At 46.5% G+C, this 20132-nt stretch overlaps 1 protein-coding gene across 7 annotated transcripts in view; it reads left to right on the top strand.

The window, feature by feature from the left end:
* The window catches only part of TSKU (tsukushi, small leucine rich proteoglycan), a 38381-nt gene extending 25604 nt beyond the window's left edge, over nt 1-12777 (top strand). For 4 of the 7 annotated variants that reach the window (XM_034759135.1, XM_034759134.1, XM_034759133.1 and 1 more), the window contains one exon: nt 11136-12777. In XM_034759135.1, the coding sequence (XP_034615026.1) occupies nt 11144-12202 (1059 nt within the window). In that variant the 5' untranslated portion in view covers nt 11136-11143 and the 3' untranslated portion in view covers nt 12203-12777. Of the gene's footprint in view, nt 1-9164; nt 9293-10156; nt 10281-11135 lie in introns of those variants that run through there. The other 3 variants (XM_034759132.1, XM_034759131.1, XM_034759136.1) reach the window with 2 other exon arrangements.
* Nucleotides 12778-20132: the final 7355 nt, after the last annotated feature.

Below are 20132 nucleotides of genomic sequence, written 5' to 3'. Positions count from 1 at the left end.
GTGATTAGAATGGGACCGAGTGCATTTGGGTAGCCAGGTGCGGGAAGCCTCATGTAGGGTTTAAATAGAACCATATAAAGCTGTGGGAGAAGGAGCAAAGGAAAACAGGCTGTTTAAAAACCGAACAGACCTACTTATCTCTTTTTTCCATACCCTGCGGCTAAGGCACTTGACTGGCACTCGGGAGACTTGGATTTAATTCCAGCCTCTGCCACAGACTCACTATATGACGCAGGGCAGATTACTTACCTTGCCAGGTTTCAATAGCTGGAACCGGGATCATTTCCCAGCATAGACCAAGCACTCTGCTTGCGCTCTCTTTGTCTCGTATCTTGAGAATGTTTCGTTACATAGGAGCAACCAGACTAGCTCAGAGCAGCGAACCATTTAGTCCTGTCACCAACAGGAGCCAAGAACAGCTGTTGCAGAGGAAGGTACAAGAAGCACTGCAGTAGTCTTCTTGGCTAGCCTGTCCGTAGCGTTACCTCTGAACCCTGAATAACTAGAGACGGGCTTAAGTCCTGAAGCAGGATGGCTTATAGCCCTTCCAAAACTCTTATGTATTTTAACATTTACTGTTGGGGATCTCCCTCTTGCCTGGACAATCCCACAGTCCCTTTTGAAATCCTGCTGGCTCCGGGCCTCAGGGATAGCATGTGGCAATGAAAGGCAGTTGGTGATTAACTGGCCCCCATCCCCTCCCCACCACAGGAGGCAACGGAACAGTTTACTACTGGCCTTAAGTGCTCACGCTGCTGTGATCAAGAGCGTTTCCTTGACAAGCTTTCTCACAATGAGAAAGCCATAAAGCTGAATGACTTTTGTCTCTCTAAGGAGGACATGATGATAAAAGGGGCATGGACGCCCTCTCCCTCCCCGGTTCTGCTTACATTTTCTGATTCCCTGCAACTCTGAAGGGCTGCTCTCCACACCGACTTGCATCAGAACAACTGGGTGGTAATCTGCACCTTTTATTTCTGGGCAGATCTGTGTGCAGGCCCTCTCCCTTCCGAAGAAGTGGCCTATATTGATTTTTAGTCCATCTGCGGTTTGTTTGTTTTTCTTTTACTGGGTTTAAGTATCCCCAACTGAGCTCAGCCTCCATTGTGCTAGGCAGCATTGCGTACATATAGTAAGAAGCAGAACCTTCCCTGAAGCGCTTACAATGGAAATAGACAAGATGGACGATGGGCGAAAGAAAGGAACAGACAGGTGAGGTAAATGATCTCAGCCAGGAGCAGAGCTGAGAATAAAACCCAGGTTTCCCGAGTGCCAGTGGCATGCCCTATCCACTAGACCATGCTGCCTTAGGGTTTGTCATCACAGCAGCGTTAACTCAAGGGTTTACTCTAGTGTTGCCCACAACTCCAGTCCTGTCCATGCACAAAGTCTTCACTCAAGTGTGGTGGTGCTTTAAATTCCAAGTGGCTGGCCCGATGGGGTGGGGGTGATAAGCTACAGCTCGAATTAGCACAATTTGCCAGCTGCTAACAGGAGCGAGGACACAGGGTAGTTCCGCTTGGGGGCCACGAGTCCTCCAATGCCTTCACACAATTCCCACCCCACCCTCGTGTGCCATGAAAGAACAGACCACTTCGCCCACAGGTCGCTGGGAAAGTATCCACAGAGCAGCTCAGATAATAGCAGCACAAAGAACCGGGGTGGGAGGTGGTCCCAGAAGTTGTAGCGCCACACAGAAGCGAGTGCAGTGTCAGGGTGGGCACAGCATCTCGAGCGCTGCTTCACAGTGGGGCTGCTCCCACCCAAGAAAGGAGTCACAGGAGTGAACTCTGCAGTGATGGCCTCTCCGTCTCCCCGGAGGCATGAAGTGAGGAAGGGAGGAGGCTGTGCTGCTCGCCTTGCTGATCAGGATCAGTGGGTGAAGACATGAACACTAAATCCATTGAGAACAGCAGCCAAATCCTAACCTGTCCTTGGTGAACTGCAATTGCACCCACCTGTTTTTGGCAAGCCCTATAATGTATCTCCTCAATTGTGCGCCAGGGCTCCCAGGGTGCCTGGAGACCTCTCATGCCACTTGGCTTTCCCTCCCGTTAACAGCTGAGGGAGGATGACTTTGAATGCCTCATTTCCTGTTGCTAAATGCCTGTTCTGAGCACTCCACCTAAGGCCAGGGACCGAGATTATACTTTTCAAAGTTGTCTGAACGGCTGCAGGCGACTTTGGTCCCAAGTAAAAGGATCTAACGTGAGGGCTTCACTGAGTGGGCAGGGGGCTGGCTTTGTGGCATGCCAGACAGATGTCATGATTTCTTTCCTACTGTGCCTGTGTTCTTTCCGGAACTTGTCATCTGCTGCCTGTCTAGTCAAACCTTGCAGGCATTGAGTCCATGGACTTTTGGCCACTGACTATGGTCTGGGTGCAGGGTTTGGCCCTGTGAGAAATGTAATTCTCAGCATAGTAGACACCAAATCCGTCCTGTTTCAGTTCCGATTATGAATTGGTTGGAAAGTCTGTGCCAGTACGTGTCCACGCAGGTTTTCCTCTTGTTAGATCCAAACTGCACCTCGACTTCCTTATAAAAACTCCCGGGGGAGGAAAATTGCACAACTTGAATAAATTCCCACTTGTTTAAATGTTTGCCTCATAAATTATTAAAGGCGTCTGAAGGCAGACCAGGGTTGACAACAATCAAAATAAGATCCCTGTTAAAATAAACTTTTTGGGGGGAGGGCGGGGAAAGCAGTTTGAATTTCTTTTTTTCTTAAAAGGAGGATGTTTCTTCAGAGCACAGGAAGCCAAATATGCCTGCAAAAGCAAATAACCATCAGGCTGCTGCAGAGAATGGGAAGAAGGTGCAGGCCTCTGACTTAATTAACTCCACATGTCCACTCTACATGCAGGCTTTTTAGCTTGAAATGGTGATATTTTTACCTCCCTCCTTGCCTGGCTTTGCTCTTAAATAAATTAATTAATGGAGATATCCTATCTCCTAGAACTGGAAGGGACCTTGAAAGGTCATCGAGTCCAGCCCCTGCCTTCATTAGCAGGACTAAGTACTGATTTTTGCCCTAGATTCCGAAGTGGTCCCCTCAAGGATTGAACTCACAATACTGGGTTTAGTAGGCTAATGCTCAAACCACTGAGCTATCCCCCCGATTGTCATCTGGCCCTCCACCTATCCCTTAATTAGCTATCTTGGGAGCAGTGTGTTGGTTAGCTGTTTGGCACCAGTATAATTCTGCATCTGTAACTGACAAAAGGGACTAACTCTGATCGCTCAGAAAAATAAGGACCAAGTGTGTCAACCTTGCCTTCCCCTCCCATTCTAAATTCCCTGCACCCTTAGGTAAAGCTTTGTTGAGTGTTATTGTCTAGCATAGACGTCTGTCTGTGTGTGTGTATAGAATCATGGAGCTATAGAACAGGAAGGGACCTCAAGTGGTCATTTAGTGTGACCTCCTGCACTGAGGCAGGGTGAAGTATGCGTAGAGTGTAGCTGTGAGCTGAGGGGTGAAAACATTCCTAGTATGTAAGTGGTGGTGTGCTTGTGATGGGGACAGCTATGGAGATGGAAGTCTTGAAATATGTGCAGTGGCCATACAAGGTTCTCCTCCCCCACTGCTCTGCCGGTGTGTCTGTTTGGAGGAACTGCCTCTTAGGCATGGCCCATTCCTGAGACAGCTAATGGATGGTCTGTGGGAATTGGATTGAGACCTTCAAACTCATCTTCTGGTGGGCGTCAAAGCCTATACTTGGGACTTTGCCATTGGCAGCCAGCAACCTGTGTAAGTGCATCTGTACAGACTTACAGTGTAGACAAGAAAAGCTGGGATTTGCACTAGTTTCAAGCACCAGTTAACTTGACCAGCACACATGGTGGCTCTCCTGGTCTACACTTGCGGGTTGCACAGTTGCAGCGATACTGGTTGCTGGCTACATATGGCTAAATTGGGGTTAAATTCTGAGCTAAATTCAGCCTGACAGTCCCCAGAAGCTCCATATTATGTTGGCATATTCATAATTCCCCTGATATCCTCCTTTCCAAGCTTCTGTTTGTTAGAACTTCAAGTGTAACAGCCAGTGGTAATGATTCACACTGGTCCTGCACGGAGGCAGGTAACTGGCCGAAAGGGTTGCATTGCACACAGAGTCTCAGCTGGTGTAAATCAGCATCAATCCATCTTCGGTACCTTTCAGTGGCCTCCTCTGTCCCAGTATCTGAGCACCTCCCAATCTCTAATGCACTTATCTTCTCTACGGTGGAAATGCTACTATTCCCATTATACAGATGGGGAACAGAGGCCCACACTGACTAAGTAAGTAGCCCAAGATCACACAGGGAGTCTGTGGCCATGGAGACTCCAAGTCCTGAGCTCCAATTCCTAGATCATCCATCCTTTCTCATTGACGTCAATAGGGCTATGCCACTTAAACCAGCCGAAGAGCTGGCCTGGGACATCTTTTTCTTAAATACTCCCCCCTCTCTCTAGTATAGCAAAATAACTGCATGTAAGGAAGTGATTTGTGTGTGTGTGTTTATACACACACACACACACACACACACACACACACACACACACACACACAAATCACTTCCTTACGCCAACTTGCATCAGATGTAGGTTCCTATTTTATATATATGTTGGTTCCTATTTTAAGTTGATTATCCTTGGATGCCCCAGCAATGTGGCTTCCATGTGCCATTGGGTTAATTACTTGTTAACAACTCCCTCTATGGTGGTGATGTTGGCAGCTGAAAGCAAAGAGGGTGTTTTTTTACATCCATGATTAGATCTCATTAAAGCAGAACATAATTCATAGAAGAATATTTCAGCCTCAGCATTCAATTCTCATTCACCATGTGAGCAGGGAGACTAAGCGGAGGGGGTTTTAGGAATGATTTCAGTTCCTATTCATGTCTCTGAGTGGTAGAGGGGCACTACATGGGTTCCAAGTGCTGTTGCTCTCTCCCATCCAATCACTCTGTTATGGTGCTAGAGGAAGCCAGGCAGGGCTAGACAGAAGAGAATTTCACACATCCCCCTGCTTTGTAATTTGGGATGTATCCGCTATCTAAGCTGCATTGCACTTTACACAGATAAACACGTCTCACAGATGAGGTGACTGATGCAATTACTCTGAATAGAAGGCTCTTAAAACCAGCACAGATTGCTAGAGTTAAGGGACTGATTCTCCTCTTACTGTCAGGGGTGCAAATCTGGAGGAATCCTTTGAGTTCAATGGGATTACATTGTTTTTCCAATCATGCTGCGCTAATGGTGAATCAGGTTGAAAGGGTGTCGCCCTTTTATTTTATTTTTTGAATGGTCTGTAGCTTCCTCCATACCCAGAGCCATGTAACAGAGACACATTTATAAATACGGACCCTGATCTTCTATTCTGAACGCTGCAGGCAGTCCCCGTGAGCCTGCTTCTCATTTATGCCAAGGCCCCTCTACAGCACATTGGCGGGATAAAAGGGCCTTACACCAGGTATAAATGGCCCTTGCTTTTTAAGGCTCCTATGCACTGCCAGAGTTCTGCAAAGGGTCCATTGACTTCAGTAAGGCTCTGCATGGATGCAATTACACGATCGGGACCACATTTTAAATCATTGTATCCTCTTCCTGCTTCTTACCTCTAAGTATCTGTGACTTGAAAACATCAGTGACCTTTTAACCATCTTCCCAAAGTAACCACTTTCTGTTTCTTCCCTGGTAAGTCTTTCACACACGCTCCTCCCTAGATCCAGCTACCATTCTATAGTGAGCCACCTGGGTCTATTATTTTAGGGACGGGCTATCATAGTTGTCATGAAATAGTAAAAAAAAAAACCCTTTATTGACCTTTAACTTGAACTGATACAACTCGGGAGAGGCGGGGTATTTATTCTTGTATCGTCTCACATTCTAGAGAGGAAGCCCTTTTCAGGAGACAGATGCAAAGTTTCTTTTATCTTCAAAGATTCGTTTTGGTTTTTTTGTTTTTTCTTTTCTTTAAGGGCTTAACAGTCTCTGCTTTTAAGCTTGTTTCAGCCAGTTCCTTTTTTGCTGGCTTTGGCAATCTCTTTGAGCCCAAATGATGCTTCAAGAGAAAGTGTTTCTTAATGGCCCCTATTGGAAAGCAATAGCTGTGGCGATATTCATGCAGCTGTGTAGCCCGACTAAAGGCAGGTAGGTGTATTAATCAGGATGGGAAACCCAGGAGTCCGTTAAAACTTGGCAAGCGATGGGAGCATTTTTAGAAAATAAAAAGAGCTTTACAAAGCTGTTATTGTCAGAAAAGTGACTCAATTAAAATCCCCTCACAGGGGTTCTTGATTTATCTGATGGGGCTCCCATCTCCGCTTTAACTCAGTGCCTTAGAAATAACTAGCAATCTCTTTTCTTCCCAGCCTGTGGGATTTAGTCCCACTGACATCTGTGTGCAGCTTGCTTAATTGTCAAGTAGAATTTTGTTTTTTCAACTTGCCTCCTCTGCAAATCCAGCCTGGTGTCTGATCGTACGGCTCTGCTCTTTCTGCTGGTTATAAAGGCTTTGCAGTTAGTTGATTTTTGGATGTTGCACAGGCCAGGATAAAATCCTGGTCCCCCTTTCTGTGGAAGTATCGTGCTAAAAAAAAAAAAACCCTCCTCCCAAACCCATGTTCCTGCCAGGAAAGTAAGTGGCTATGTCTGAATTACAGGGGCAGACATCCTGAGTAAGTCCTTTTTTGTCAGTGTTTAAAAAGCTCATAATCCTGCGGTTTAACCAGAGAATTGGGAAATCCTAAATCTGCCAGTCACTTAAGCCCCAGATCAGCAAAGTGCTTAAGCACGTGCTTTGCTAATGGAGAATTGAACCTCTCTGTGTCTCAGTTTTCCAGTCTGCAGAATGGCGTGATCCTTACAGCAGAGCACTGTGGGTAGAGTTTTCAAAAATCCCACCCTATATCTATGTATTTTTTTTTTCCTGCTTTTCAGTGTTCTTTAACACTGCCCTTATGGAGAGAGCTAGAAAATCCATCCAGATGAAATTTCCAGGTTGGTGGTAGTCACTGCTACTAGAGGTAGTCTCGATGTGTCCGGCCAGCCTGCTTTTCACGTAGCAGGGACCACACAGGCCTGAGAGGTCCGAGTTTCTCATGTGGCTGTGCTTAGATGCATGCCAAGTGGTAGTGCTGTCCAAGAAGGAGTAGCCCCGAATCCAGGGGATAGTGGTGCCAACATGTCTACCTGCCAGCTTGGAAGGTAATGAGAGAAGCCTTGATTACAGGTTAAGACTGTGCGTTAGTAGAAAATAGTCATTTTGTTTGCCTCCCCCTCCTCCCCCCCCCCCCCCCCGAAAGAGTGGGTTTGCAACAACACTCTATTCAGTGCTTCCGCCCCACCCCTTTCTGGCCCTCAACTAACTTTTTAATTTTTTTATCTATCACAGGGTGGGGTGGCTGATTGGTTTTTACATTTTTCACAGGAAATCCCAGTGCAAGTACAGGCCCCAATCCTGCCATGTGATCCAGGCGTGCTCATGTAGGATCCTATTGAAGTCAGGGGGGCAGAGAGGTGTGACTGAGTAGGAACGGAGCCTATGGTCTGTCTCGGCGTGGCCCATTCACGCATCTGTCTGCTGCTCTGCCTTCTGAGGTTTTTTAAATAAAAGAAGCCTTGCAGACAATGGCTGTTTGGATTACAATAGACCAGAATCCAGCTGTGTTCTGCACTATGCAAATATATAGTAAGGGAGAGTCACTACCCCGAAGAACTTGCACTATGAATAGATGAGATAGACAAAGGGTGGGAGGAGAAACTGAAGCACAGAGGGGAAAGTGACTTGCCCAAGGTCACCCAGCAGGTCAGTGGCAGAGCCAGGAATAGAAGCCAGATCTCCTGAGTTCAGTTCAGTGCCCTAAATAGTTGGCCATGCTGCCTTCCGACGAGGCTCAACAAGAGTTACGTGACTAACATGGAGAATCACCGGGATGCTCGCTTCTAGATTTCATTGTTTTTCTTCTAGAAACGGAGGCCAAGGCATCCAGCAGCTCCCATTGAAGTCGGACTTGATCCAGATTAGGCAGGTGTCAAGGTGGCCAGAAATTGTCCCAGGGGGTCTATTTACGTTGAGGAAAATTTCACACCAAAGGCAAGAGTAGAGCAATACCCTTAGGGCAAACTGAAGGCTGCCGAGCTTTGCCCAGTGACTTTCCTGCTGCACTAGAAAGCTGCTGCAGGCATAAGGGCAAGTAGGATTTGGCCCTGTGTGAACATATCCATAATTTAGCAGAACGGCTTGTAGGCAGGAGGCCAAAGGCATTTTGACGTGTGTTTTAATACACGCTGTTCACATTCCCCCTCTCCCTCACCCCCCTTAAAAATGCACTGTGGGTTTCTCCGGCCTAGAATAAAAACCGAATGTACCTGGATATTTGAATTTATAATTGCCTAATAATGAAAAGGTTTTTTCTTGGGTCGGATAACAGACAACCTGTTCGCTTCAATAGGAGGCAGAACAAATAAGACTTAAGCAAACTCGCTTGTTGCCACTCTAAATGTTTCATGCTGTTCTCTAATGGAATCCTTGCCTTGGTGTAATAGTCTACTTAGAGAGAGAGTAAAGGACATCCTGTTTGCAAGGCAATTAAGAGACCCAATGAGAGAGAGTGAGAGTAGATCCAGAGTAGCACTGACATAAGTTATTGCTCCCTTGGCTAGTAAGAAACTGTAATTGTAGTGTAAATAACTCACTCCGCTGTGCCTTGTGCATGGACGAATCGGCACCTGGTTAGCTCCAGCTTTCTACTGAGGGGTAAAAGGATTCGTGAGTCATGGATATTGGCGCGGAAACACCTATTCGGTCATCTTGTCTATTCCCTTCCCTCAGTTGCTTCTGAAGTTGGGCAGGAAGGGAATTTCCACACACACACTGTAGAAGATATTGATCTTCTGGTCATTGAAGTCGAGCACCGGGTCTGATCCTCCACTCATTTAAAGCACTGTAACTCCAGTGATTTCAGTAGAGCTGCTCCTGATTCTTGCTAGTGTGAGAGGAGACTTGGATTCATGGGGTGAAATCCTGGCCCCACTGAAGTTAATGGAAGGTTTATCACTGCCTTCCATGGGGATAAGATTTCATCATGTGTCTTAAAAGTCGTATTGGGCATGTTGACCTGGGGTCTGTCTGATCCAGCTCCCACTGAAGTTAATTGGGGCTCTTTTTCTCCCCAGGACTTGGGTCAGGCTTTAGCAGAAGAGACCACTTGGTAGACTCTTTCCCATTGAAGAATCAAGCAGGAATAGCTTTTGGGTTGGGTGTGTGGGAGAGAGGACTCGAATACACCAAATGGATATAACTGGTGGGTACGCCTCTGTTGATACAACTTTTCTAATTTTGCCAGAGACCTTAGAGAAGGTAGAACGTAAAGTTCATTCATTTTACCCCAAAATAGCGGTCTCACCTCTCAGCAAACGTTAAATAGCACAATGCTGTAACAAGGGCTCATCTTCCTAGGATGCCATGATTTCTACAGAAGTGGGCTACACCCCATTTCTCTATCATAGAATCAGAAATGCTTAATCACTTAGATTGTAAGCTCTATAGGGCAGGGACTGTCTTCTTGTTCTGTTTGAACAGTGTCTATCACGGAGAGGGGTGGGGGTCCACGGCCATGATTGGGGGCTCCTATGTGCTACTGCCAGGCAGATAATAGTAAATGTCTGGCCAGATCATATTTTTGAGGTATCTTCCTTTCTTCTCTGAATGCATTTTGCAAATTGGCAAGTAATTCACAATGGGTCTCCCAGTCTCTGATGTGAATTAGCAAAGCGCCATTGACAAGGGAGAAGAACTGACCTGAGAGAAGATGAAAGTAGGTGTGAACTTCTAGGAAATGGCTGGCAAAAGTTTCCGAGGCTGCAGAGGAGGCACAGAGGAAGGATCAAAGGTCAAGTGGCAAAGATGACACCACAAGGGTGTTACTTTTTATTAGAGAGCGAAGGAAGAGGTGACAATGGCATGCACTGGAGACAGTAAAGGTTGAAACCATGAGTAGTTGAGATAAAGGCAAAGCCTTGAAAAATAGTATCTGACATTTTAAGCTGGGGGGGTATAAAGGAATGAGGAACAGAATAGCTACAATGTAGCTAAATCATTGTTTGGGGGGACACGTTGCCGTTGCAGATCTCCTGAAATCCTTCTTGGAAGGGCGTAAAGAGAGAGTGGGACTTGTGATTCCAGGCAATGACGTGGGGAAACAATAGGAATAATCAGCCCTTCTGTCTGCTGGAATGTGACTGCCGCAGACCTGTGGGATGCCAGCCTGCTCAGTTTTATAATCCCCAGAGGTGTGTAGCTAAAGCTTTTAATCAGCTCTTTCTGGAAACCGCATCGCTGTAGCTACTACCGTTCTGTGGCGAAGCCGTTAACAGATACAGTAATGGAAAGTCCTGGCAAGTCCTGTGAAACAGGGACGAGCCTCCTGGCTCCCTTCGTCCTTCAGCTGTGAAGATGGCAAGCGTGGTGTGAGGGAGAAGCAGGGGAAGCTGCAGAGGGCTTCACTGCTAAGTCCCTGGTTAGAATCCTAATCCAGACCAACAGCTGTTGCACGTAGTTACCTGATGGCTGTCCAGTGGCCTATGTGAAATGAGTAGCTTGTCCCTGTAGGGATTTTGAAGTGGGTTTCTACCCATCACACGGGTGTCCTTGTTGGCAGTCAGGTCAAGAAGAGTGACCCATCCTCTGGTTTCTAGAAGGGGCCCTTCAAAACCTTATTTGAGGCCCAATTGTGAAGGCTGTTTGGGGGGGACTGATGGGTGAGAACTCAGACTTGTGCCAGTCTGGCTCTTGGCCAAGAGGACTTTGTTTTCCCAGGCTGTTGGATTGATGCAGATTTGTTTCCCAAGCTGGAAAATTCAGTGGTTGGTGGCAAAGCACAAAGAGCTGTAACTGAGGGCTGTGTAGCTAAATACCTGATCTCTAATGCATTCAGATACTTTCACTATTGAGTAGCGTCAGGTATCCTGGGATTGTTCCGTGCATCAACAAGCACACCTGTCCTGGTCTTCGGAGGGATACTGGTGATCATTTCAACTGGTTATGCAGTTTAAATTGTTAAACCTTCTTCGGCAAGGTTTTAAGTTTGTTAGTTTGCCTACGGTGCTTCAGATGCTCTTTAATTCTCTCCTCCTCTTGTCTTTCAGGTTCAGCAATGCCTCTATCAGCCTGGTTCAGCCTGCTGCTTCTCTGTCTTTGTATTGGTATTACCAGGACCTGCTCCCCAGGATGTCACTGTGAAGTGGAGAGTTTTGGTCTCTTTGACAGCTTTAGCCTGACCAAGGTGGATTGCAGTGGAATAGGGTCACACATTGTTCCTGTCCCTATCCCGCTGGATACTTCCTATTTGGATCTGTCCTCAAACAAACTGGAAACCATCAACGAGTCAGTGCTGACCGGCCCTGGTTATACCACCTTGGTGAGCCTTGACCTGAGCTATAATAAAATTGCTAAGATCTCTTCCACGACCTTCTCTAGGCTCAGGTATCTGGAATCCTTGGATCTGAGTCATAATTCTTTGGCAGTCCTTCCAGATGAATGCTTCCCCAGTTCACCCCTGGGGGACATAGATTTGAGCAACAACAACCTCCTGGATATAACGTTAGATGTCTTTGCTTCCAAAGGTCAAGGGAAACCCATTAACGTGGATCTGTCCAACAACATGATAAGCGCAGTCACAAGACACAATGACAAAAACATCCCCAACATCCAGAGCTTAAATCTGGCTGGAAACAGACTGAAGACTGTGCCCAACCTCCAAGGGATTCCCCTGCGATACTTAAATCTCGATGGGAACCCTCTGGCCAAGATTGAGAAAGGAGCTTTTGTGGGACTGAAGGATTTAATTCATTTATCTCTCAGCAGCTTACATGGCTTTAGAGAGATCTCTCCTTACAGCTTCAAAGAACTACCCAACCTCCAGGTACTCGATTTATCCAGCAACCCCAACCTTAAGTTGTTGAGTGCCGAAGTAGTCTTTGGTCTAAGCTCCTTGCAAGAGCTCAACCTGTCCAGTACAAGTGTTTCCTTCTTGCCAAAGACTGTGCTGAAATACTTACCTACCATCAAAAGCATTACCTTGGGGAAGAATGTACAGTGTCTTAAGGTGATCAAGGAAGGACAGTATCACCAACAAATTGGGCTGACCAAAAAAGAGGTCCTCAGTTGTCATGACAGCCATGGGTCCGTAGCAGCAGCACCCTATGTCTTGTGATGGAAGTTGAGGGGAAAGGGCTGAGGGAGACTGTACAGCTATCTGGACTGAAATGACCTGCCGCGTGCCTTTCGTTAATAATTTATACGTTTGTATATGCCAATACTTGACGGTGTGTGTCTTTACATTCCGTATTGCTGCCCACTGTTTTCTGCCTCTTGATTCCTGCAAGCATTTGCAAGTGATAGGTGCGACATGGCTGCCCCAAACGGTGTTCGCTGTGAATGGGGAGCAAGTGGGGTCGCTGTCTTGAATTTCTGAGGAAGGACAGAATATCTGGGGAGAAAATGCATTCAGCCCAGGCTTATTTGCAGGAGCAAAGCGAGCCCTGTCTACGGCATGCACCAAAATGTGTTAATTCCGCAGTCATTTGCTTACAAATCCATGCTTTATCTATTTTGTTTTTCCCAAGAAGTGCCTTCCAGATGTTGCCTTCATTAGCAGTGCCCTGCTCATTGTTATGCACTTTCAGTCTGAAGAAACCGTACTGAGCAAACCTGAGTACAGGGTGTTTCTAATGCTTGGCTGCTGTTTGCATAAAAGTGCAATGAACACTTGGTACCTGGGGACCACCCCGATCCTTTCCGCACAGGATTGCATTCGATCCTCCACTGGAAATCCCGGGGGCCTTCTGATGCAGATGTGTTGAACCTTAGTGGTCTGTCAAAGACCGAATGTTCAAACTCGGCGCTGTGCCATTCGAAGGACTGAAGGCTGTTCCCGTGGACCCAGCCCCCCGGGTGCTGGGCAGACAGCTGAACAGAGCCCACTTGCAATAAGGGCAGGTTGTCTGGGAGTCAGACTCTAGCAGGGTAAATTAGATTGAGCTGTGAAATGGAAAGCGCATGTAAACTAAATTAAAAACTCCCTCCCTTTCTTGGGCATTTAAAGAATGCTCAATGAGGCTCCTTATCTTGATAACCTCATCAAACCAAGACATAAGCCCATGGGACTGAGAAGAAGCTGTCTCCTCTCTGACTTCCCCGGCCTAATCAGAACATGTGTGACGCAGCTGTGCTGTTAAATGCAATTTCATGCCAGAAAATGTGTTCAGAAGGTGGGGGGAGGGGAGGAGGGAGACCGCTCCAGCCGCAAAGCCTGGGGCTACTGACCCCCGCTGTTTAATAGAATAAGGTAGTAGCACGCTTGCCTATCTGGGAAAGGATCCTTTTCAGGGCCTGCTGCTCTGTGTCATTCTTTCCACTCTCATGCTTGGCTTCTTGGCAGCTAACCGAAGCCTTGGGAGCACAGAGCAGTTTGAGTCGGCTTTGCCCAATTGCCGGCATGCTGAATTTGGCAGAGGGAGAACAAAGCAGGAGCAAAGGGAGTGGGAATGGCAGATGCCTCAGGCAACGAGGGGGGGAACAACACACGAGAACTGGCGGTAAGGGAGCGAGATGCACAGCTTGAACAAATGGGGGGGAAGGAAGATGCTCCAAGAGAACCAAGTGCCCACTCTGTGAATTCAATGGGGAATTTTGAGCCACGTCCCCAGAGAAACTCAGCCTGGATGGAGTTGTTTGCTTACCCCAGGCCTGAATCTGGCCCACTCTTCCTTGGTATGGGGAGGGCAGAGGGAGACAGCATGGGCAAAGTCTGCTCTCAGCCGCAGCAGTCAAAGAGCTTGTCTACACACACAGTTGCCCCAGTTTCACTAAAGGAATTATTTTTCTTTTTAAACCAATTTAGTTGAGCCCATGCAAAAAGCTGTGTGGATGCTCTTATTTTTGTTTACAGCAGGTTTTTTTTTTTTTTAGCTTAGTTTAAGTCCATCAGGAACAGGTTTAAACTAAACAGCAATAAGCCACTCTTAAGCCAGAATCAGTGTGTCCACATAGGAGTTTGCACCGGATCAACTAAACCAGTGCAAATAGGTGTGCAGATGACCCCTGAGTTTATTGAAGTCTGACTTGAATCAGTGCAACAGTTATTAGAATCTGGCCCATTCTGTAGCCAGGCACCGAAGGTGGCTGTAGACAAGAAGGAAAATCTGAAAGACAGGGAGTACACTAGCAGATTCTGCAGGGGATCTCGGGTAAATGCACTATCCTCAAGAAGTGGGCATGGGAAGAAGACTGTTAGAGGTAGGTTAAGATACATCTGGTCACATATGTAATTGTTGAGTAGATTCCAACCTATGTTAGAGGAGGAGGGGTGAAAATCTAGTATACTTCATGGTGGAACAGCTTGCATTCTGAATCCAAGACACTGCAGTATCCGTGGAATCCAGAAAGAGTTGTATCTTCTCAGCTACATCCTCGAGAGTATTTTACTAATTGAAGTTACACTGCCCCACACCAGCTATCTGTGGTGATGGTAGAAAACTTTTGAGCAAATCAAAGCCAGTCACTGTCTTGGAAGGGCCAGATTCCCAGCTGGTGCAATACGCTGACCTACAGCAGCTAGGATCTGGCCTTGGATTTCCAAGTAGCTTCTCCACTGGCTTGATCCTGTATCTTCTTATTGAAATTAAATACACCTCCACCCCGATATAACGCTGTCCTCGGGAGCCAAAAAATCTTACTGCGTTATAGGTGAAACCGTGTTATAGCGAACTTACTTTGATCCACCGGAGTGCGCAGCCCCACCTCCCCAGAGCGCTGCTTTACCGAGTTATATCCGAATTCCTGTTATATCAGGTTGCGTTATATCGGGGTAGAGGTGTACTTTAAAAATCTTTTTTCCCTTCACTGAGCCTTTTAAATGCTCGGCTTGCCGTTGGTTTTGCAAGATTTTTCTTAAAAGGCAACAATATTGTCTTAGACGGGATGTGATTCTATAAAATCAGGAGGGAAATAATGAACAAATAGTAATACACCAGGGTCTTGGGTTGGTTTGGGGTTTTTTCTTTCCTAATGGAGCCTGCCTTTTTAAGAGAATTTTTCTGCTGGCAGAAAACTTAATTTTTAAAATTATATATTTGTTTAATTTTATAGTTCTGTACTTAGATGAAATGTTCGGGGGATAATATACAGGCTGTAGAAGTTACTGCCTTTGCACCACTGTGGTAAATTTAATACCCAATGTGACAATCCAATTGAAGACTGCAAGATTTACTCTTGTAATCTCATGGTAGCCGCTAGCTAAATGAGTCTTATGAAGGGCTGGTAAATACCTTCTCTGTGTACTTTTTTTTTTTTTTAGACACTCTGCAGCATTGTAATGCTTTGTGATTATTCACAATATAATAAAGTAATTTGGTGGAGACAAAAACAGCTCCTGGGTTTATTTCTCAGATGCAGCAAACTGCTTGGAGAGTGAAAACCGGTCACTAGTTACCATAGGCGCTGGCTCCAGGGCTGGAGCACCCATGGGGAAAAATTGGTAGGTGCTCTGCACCCACCGGCAACTCCCTGCCCCTCCTGCCCCAGCTCACTTCCTGCTCCGCCTCCTCCCCTGAGTACGCTACCGTGTCCTGCTTCTCCCCACTCCCTCCCAGCACTTGCGCCGCAAAACAGGTGTTTCATGCAGCAAGCACTGGGAGGGAGGGGGGAGGAGGAGGAACACGGCGTGCTTGGGGAAGAGGCGGGGCTGGGGCTGGGATTTGGGGAGGGGTCTAATGGGGGCGGGGCGGGGGAGTGCAAGCACACACTAGCGCCAAGGAAAGTTGGTGTCTGTGCTGGTTACAAAGCACAAGCTTCCGCCTACCTCCACCCCAGCTGTAGCTGCATATTTCTCATGCTCCATTTAACCATGCCCAAGTCAGTGGCATTGCAGTGGGCTTGCAGGTGCAGAACTCAGCCCATTGTATTTGACTTGGCCCTCTTGCTGGAAAGGGGTTAGTGACCACGACTTCCCTCTGCTATGGCAGGGGTGCAGCAGAGCAGCTCGCTGCGAGGAATACTCGAAAGAGGCTTTGGCCACACAGCAACGGGGGATTCTTGCAGAGTGAATTTCCTGCTTCAAAACTCCTGGAAGAGACTCTCATTAACTTCAATGGGCTTTGGATCAGGACTCTATTAAGATGATGAGCAAATTGGAAATGTGGAGGAGGGGTGGGAAGGGGGAGGGTTTAATGTCCGGCCAGATCCTTGACCCATTAGTACGGTTATGCCAAGGACCTCAGTCCACTGTAACACAACAATGGTGGAGACTCAACTACACTTTGGATGAGTCATGCTTTTAGCAAATCTAAACACTGGCATGTGTGCAAACCACACGGAGCAGTGTTGGGCGTGCCCATGAGCTGCTCTACAAGAGCGCGAGGAGGATCAGAGGGTTCTAGTAGAAGCAAGATCTTCTCTGCAGCCCAGTTCCCCAGCTGTGAAATACAGGTGATTGTTACCTTACCAGCACTGCCCCGGGAAGTAAATGCAACTGTTTGTGGTCCTCTGACGCTACAGTGCAGGAAAGCCTATAAGTAAAAAATAGGAACGTAGCTGGGTTGGTTTTTTTCCTTAGTGCTTTGCTGAGTCCTGCAGAGAAAGTCTCCTATTGTTTACTTTGAGCGTTTACAGTGATATGGTATTAAAACAAAGATTCTATCTAAAGCAGTGCAAACAAATCCACTGAGCATGCTAGCCTCCGAGAATCTACAAAGATCCCTTTCACACTAATCCCCCAGAAACAACTGAAATCAGCAGTTACATGCATATTGCCCTGTCCAATTTTTTTATACTGTTCACATGCCAGGGATTCTACCACATCTCTTGGGGAAGTTATTCCACAGTTTAATAGATCTGGAAGTTGGGAAATCTTTCCTGACATTGAGCCTAAAGTTTCCATTTCTTAATCTTGTCCCGTTATTGACTAGTATCGCCCTAAACTTCGCCATTTGTGGTGTTTGCACCCTCTAGACATCGCTGGAAGTTTCTTTTGCCCTCCCACCCCCCACACACACACTCTCGCAGCTCTTCTTTGAACAACCTCCAGCTTTGTCCACAGCTAATGAGTTGCATGAAAAGGAACAGCAGTATTCCAAAGGCAGTCAGATGGGAGCCTTAAAAAAAGGAACTATTATGCCCCTGTCTGTGATGGGCCATATCTGCAGCTCAAAATTACACTGGCTATGTATTTTTAATGGCCACATCACAGTACAAACTCAGCCCTGCTTGCCATCCAGTCTTGCCCCCTAGTGTTTTTCTCATGGTTACGGGTTTCTCCTTCTTGCTGACTGCCAGTGGTTGGGGGTATTTTAACCCTTCCCCAACCCCACTTCCTCCTTAGATGCATTAGCTTGCAATTTTCTTATAGTCAATTTGCTTTATTTCATACCCATAAGGCTGGACTCTGTCTCTTTGCATTTTTCTGCCCTCTCTGGTGTTTGCAGCAGCACCAGCTTGATTTCACCTGTGAATTTGGCCAGTGGAGCTATTTTATTTAAACAGTATGGGCAAGGCTATCTGAATGAGAGCCACTGCGTCAAGCTTAAATATCAGTGTCCCACACAGCTACGAATGGATAAGTGTCCTGAAGAGCATCATATAGATTGTCTCTACTGTAACTTGACACCTTCAATGTGCTACAGATACTCATGCTTATGGAACTAACCTATGGTGACTATGGCCTGGTCTACATTGGGCGGGAAGGGGGAGGATCGATCTAAGATATGCAACTTCAGCTACGAGAATAGCGTAGCTGAAGTCGACGTATCTTAGATCGATTTAGAATCACTTACTTCGCGTCCTTGCGGCGCGGGATCGACGACCGCCGCTCCCCCGTTGACTCCGCTTCCGCCTCTCGCCGTGGTGGAGTTCTGGAGTCGACAATACTAAGAGGCAGTAATATTCAGTGCATGAAACTGCTGGGTCTTTAATAGTGTGTTTTACAGGCAGATAGTGAGGAAAAAATCCTGCCGTGAAGAGCTTACTGTGACGGGTTGGATCACAGAAACCCCCTTGGGAGCTGCCACCCGATGTGCAAAGACTACCCCTGCTTCTGCCTTCCCTGCCAGCTCAGGACTCCAGCACCCTGTCTTGCTGAGCCAGACACTCCCGTCTGGCTCCAGACACAGATCCAGGGTCTGAATCACTTGTCCCAAAGCTGCAAGTTTACCTGAAAACAGCTCGCAGTAGAGTGCTTGTCTTTAGCACTCAGATGCCCAACTCCCAATGGGGTCTAAACCCAGATAAATCCGTTTTACCCTGCATAAAGCTTATGCAGGGCAAACTCATAAATTGTTCGCCCTCTATAACACTGATAGAGAGATATGCACAGTTGTTTGCTCCCCCAGGTATTAATACATACTCTGAGTAAATTACTAAATAAAAAGTGATTTTATTAAATACAGACAGTAGGATTTAAGTGGTTCAAAGTAGTAACAGACAGAACAAAGTAAGTCACAAGCAAAATAAAATAAAATGCGCAAATCTATGCCTAATCAAACTGCATACAGATAATCTCACCCTCAGAGATGCTTCAGTAAGTTTTTCTCAGACTGGACACCTTCCAGGCCTGGGCACAATTCTTTCCCCTGGTGCAGCTCTTGTTGCTGCTCAGGTGATAGCTAGGGGATTCTTCATGATGGCTTCTCTCCCTCTCTGTTCTCTTCCCCCCTTTATATATCTTTTGCATAAGGCGGGAACTCTTTGTCTCTCTGGGTTTCCACCCCCCCTCACTGGAAAAGCACCAGGTTAAAGATGGATTCCAGTTCAGGTGACATGATCACATGTCACTGCAAGACTTCATTACTCACTTGCCAGCACACACATATACAGGAAGACTCACAGGTAAATACAGCCATCTGCAGACAATGGGAGTCATCAAGATTCCAAACCATCATTAATGGTCCACACTTTACACAATTACAGTAGGCCCTCAGAGTTACATTTTATATTTCTAGTTTTAGATACAAGAGTGGTACATTTATACAAATCAGATGATCATACTCAGTAGATTATAAGCTTTGTAATGATACCTTACAATAGACCTTTTGCATGAAGCATATCCCATTACGTTACATTCACTTATTACCGTATTTTCTCTAAAACTATCCCAGTTACATTATATTGACTTATTATCAAGTTTTTATAAAACCATATAGACTGCACAACGTCACACTTACAATCTAACTACACATGATACAAAGTATAGGAGATGATGCAGTTATTCTAATAAAGACTCTGTGTTGGGTGCCCTGGTATTTTAACGATATAGCATGACCAGTTAGACTGTAGACTTGCACGAGGCAACACGGTGGCTGCTTTATGTAGAGAACGGAAGCATTTTTAGAAACAGGAACACCTCCGACTTGACTCCAACACTAGGATATTTAGGTTAGCGTGAGGTTAGCAGAAGTGGCAACACTGCTACTGTCTTGACAATTCGTTACACCCGGTTGGAATCTCCGCTTTCAGTTTAGTGCCATTTGTCTAGCTTGCAGGAGAAAGTGGTTCCTCCTAGAATTTAAGGCCAGCAGGGACCATCATGATCATCTACTCTGACCTCCTACAGGTCCCAGAACCTCACCCTCCCACTGCTTTAATAGACTCAGAACTTCTGGCATGATTTAAAGACTTCCATTTATACAAAATCCACCATTGACCAGCAAGTTGCAAGTTCGTACCAGCAAATGACCCATGTTGCAGAGGAAGGCGAAAAAGCCCCAGGGTCTCTACCAATCTGACCTGGGGGCAATATTCTTGACTCCAAATATGATGATCAGTTAGACCCTGAGCATATGGGCAACACCCCTCAGGCAGATACCTGGGGAAGAATTCTCTGTAGTAACTCATCCCTCCTCTCTGGCTGTTGGAGATATTTGCTTCTAGCAGTCGCAGATGGACCACATGCCTTTGTAGATAATCTCCTCGTACCATCCTGCCCCTCTACAGTGCACTGCAGATAGTTCTCCTGGGTCCCAGGGCACAGCTAGTTGTTACATTCTCCATGAGAAGGGGCCCAGCCACCTTTCTTGCCAGTGTAACCCATTCATGTCTTATTTTAAGCGATGTCCCTTTCGGTGCCCCAAAGCCCTTACATCCTCTACCCA

Source organism: Trachemys scripta, chromosome 1, assembly GCF_013100865.1.
Source record: "Trachemys scripta elegans isolate TJP31775 chromosome 1, CAS_Tse_1.0, whole genome shotgun sequence".
Classification (NCBI taxonomy): domain Eukaryota; kingdom Metazoa; phylum Chordata; order Testudines; family Emydidae; genus Trachemys; species Trachemys scripta.
The sequence above is the reverse complement of the archived record's forward strand: the minus strand, read 5'-3'. Positions and strand labels throughout refer to the sequence as shown.